This window comes from Aplysia californica, unplaced genomic scaffold (genome assembly GCF_000002075.1).
Source record: "Aplysia californica isolate F4 #8 unplaced genomic scaffold, AplCal3.0 scaffold00167, whole genome shotgun sequence".
Taxonomy (NCBI): domain Eukaryota; kingdom Metazoa; phylum Mollusca; class Gastropoda; order Aplysiida; family Aplysiidae; genus Aplysia; species Aplysia californica.
Window position 1 is genome coordinate 1,117,019 of NW_004797437.1, and position 1,814 is coordinate 1,118,832.

General features: G+C 42.8%; 1 protein-coding gene across 1 annotated transcript in view; it reads left to right on the forward strand.

The window, feature by feature from the left end:
- Nucleotides 1-1,814, forward strand: part of LOC101859704 — a gene marked incomplete at its 5' end in the record, with an annotated part of 37,833 nt that overhangs the window by 11,483 nt on the left and 24,536 nt on the right. Inside the window, 1 exon segment of the mRNA XM_013082303.2 lies at nt 1,460-1,676. Within this exon segment, the coding sequence (XP_012937757.1) occupies nt 1,460-1,676 (217 nt within the window).

Genomic DNA, 1,814 nt, shown 5'->3' on the forward strand with positions numbered 1-1,814 from the left:
CCCCACACACCCCCCCACACACACATACACACACACCCACACACACACAAACACACACACACACGGACTATTTTCATTCAGACATAGGTACAGAACAACTATAATAAGATACATAACGTTAAAAGCGTATGAAGGATAGGCCTGAAGGAACAGAAAATGCTTAAGATGTCTTTTGATGATGATGATGATGATGATGATGATGATGATGATGATAATGATGATGATGATGATGATGATAAAAATAATAAAGATAATAATAGCTTTTTTCATTAATTCCGACGATGACCAATACATCAGCAGAGGAGATTATTTTTTCAGCAAAAAAAGAAGAGTTAAAAGAATGAAAGGTTCAGATGACTTGTGGCGTATGCTGTGGCCCCAGAAGGAGAGACATACCGGTAGTCAATATGTTTAGAATCGAGGAAGGTGTACGGGTGTGTCTTATTATTTGCCTTTCTGATAGTTGATAGGGACAATATTCTTTATGGTAACGAATGTCTGGAATTTGCACCTTGCCCAGATGGCGGTCTGATGGCATATCATCATCCGGTGCCTTGCAGACCGGCTTGGGCGATAATGGACCTCCACTTCCATCTGTCTTGCATTGCAGCAATGGTGTTTGTTGTTCTTGCTGCTCCCAGCCATGTAGTCATCTTGTCCAGTATCTTTTCCCTCTGTCTGCCTCTGCCTCTCTTTCTATCAAACTTGCCTGCTGTTACAATATTCTCCAATGCTTCTTCCTGCTTTGTGTGTCCCAATGGAATTTGCCTGTCGTTTTCGTATATTCGTCTTAAGCTGTCGTTTGCAATTTACTTCAACCAAGATTTCTTCATTTGTTTTTCTAGCTGTCCATAGGATACGCAGCGTGCATCTTATGAATCACAACTCTGTCGCCTCAATTGTTCTTTCCAGCTGTCTATTGATTGTCCATGCTTCGCACCCGTATAATAGGATTGGCTCGATGTAACTTTTCAGTACTCTTTTCCTTGTTTCCATCAAACGGCGTATACATGCGTGAATAATATACAATATCAGACTCATAGAAAATCAACTCACGATCCCTGTTCATCAATTCGCAACGCCCTAGTGACCATTCACCTAAACACCGTTCCACCTACATAAGCTTGACATTACTACATGTTGTGAGCCTGACCACTCACCCACTGGAGCCACGCCCCCTTTTTATGCATTGCTATTTGGTCTGCAGGATTAGCAACTATACATCTCAATGTTTAACCTTGAAACGAAGTTTTTACAATTTCTTTCTGCAGTTTGTTCTCCAATAGGCTTGCAGTTGACTCAGTGGAGACTGCATATTTTTATCTCAATACTCATCAGTCACTACGGGCCAAAGTGAGATCTGGTCATGCATGCGCTTTTCCACTGTTACGATCGCAAGCATCATTTTCACAACATTTGAGTTACTCTTATGTGTAATTTGTATCTTATTTGTTTTTAGTTTGTTCCCCTATCGACCTGCAGTGGACCCACAGGAGGCTGCATTGATGAGAGCCCCTCTCACGCAAGCGCGGAGATTTCAAGTGAAGACCAGTTCGGCTATTACAGCACTCTCACCCTCCATGGGATCAATCGAGCATGGCTCCCTAGCGGCGCGAATTTGTCGTGTGTCTCTGGAAATTCCAACGTGATTAGCTTTTGCAAGCTTCATATCGTTAGTAAGTGATTTGTCGCTGTGGTGTGTGTACGGCAGAAAGAGGGAAGGAGAGAAAGAAAGAGAGAGAGAGAGAGAGAAAGAGAGAGATAAAGTGAGAGAGAGCGAGAGAGAGAGCGAGCGAGCGAGAGAGAGAGAGAGA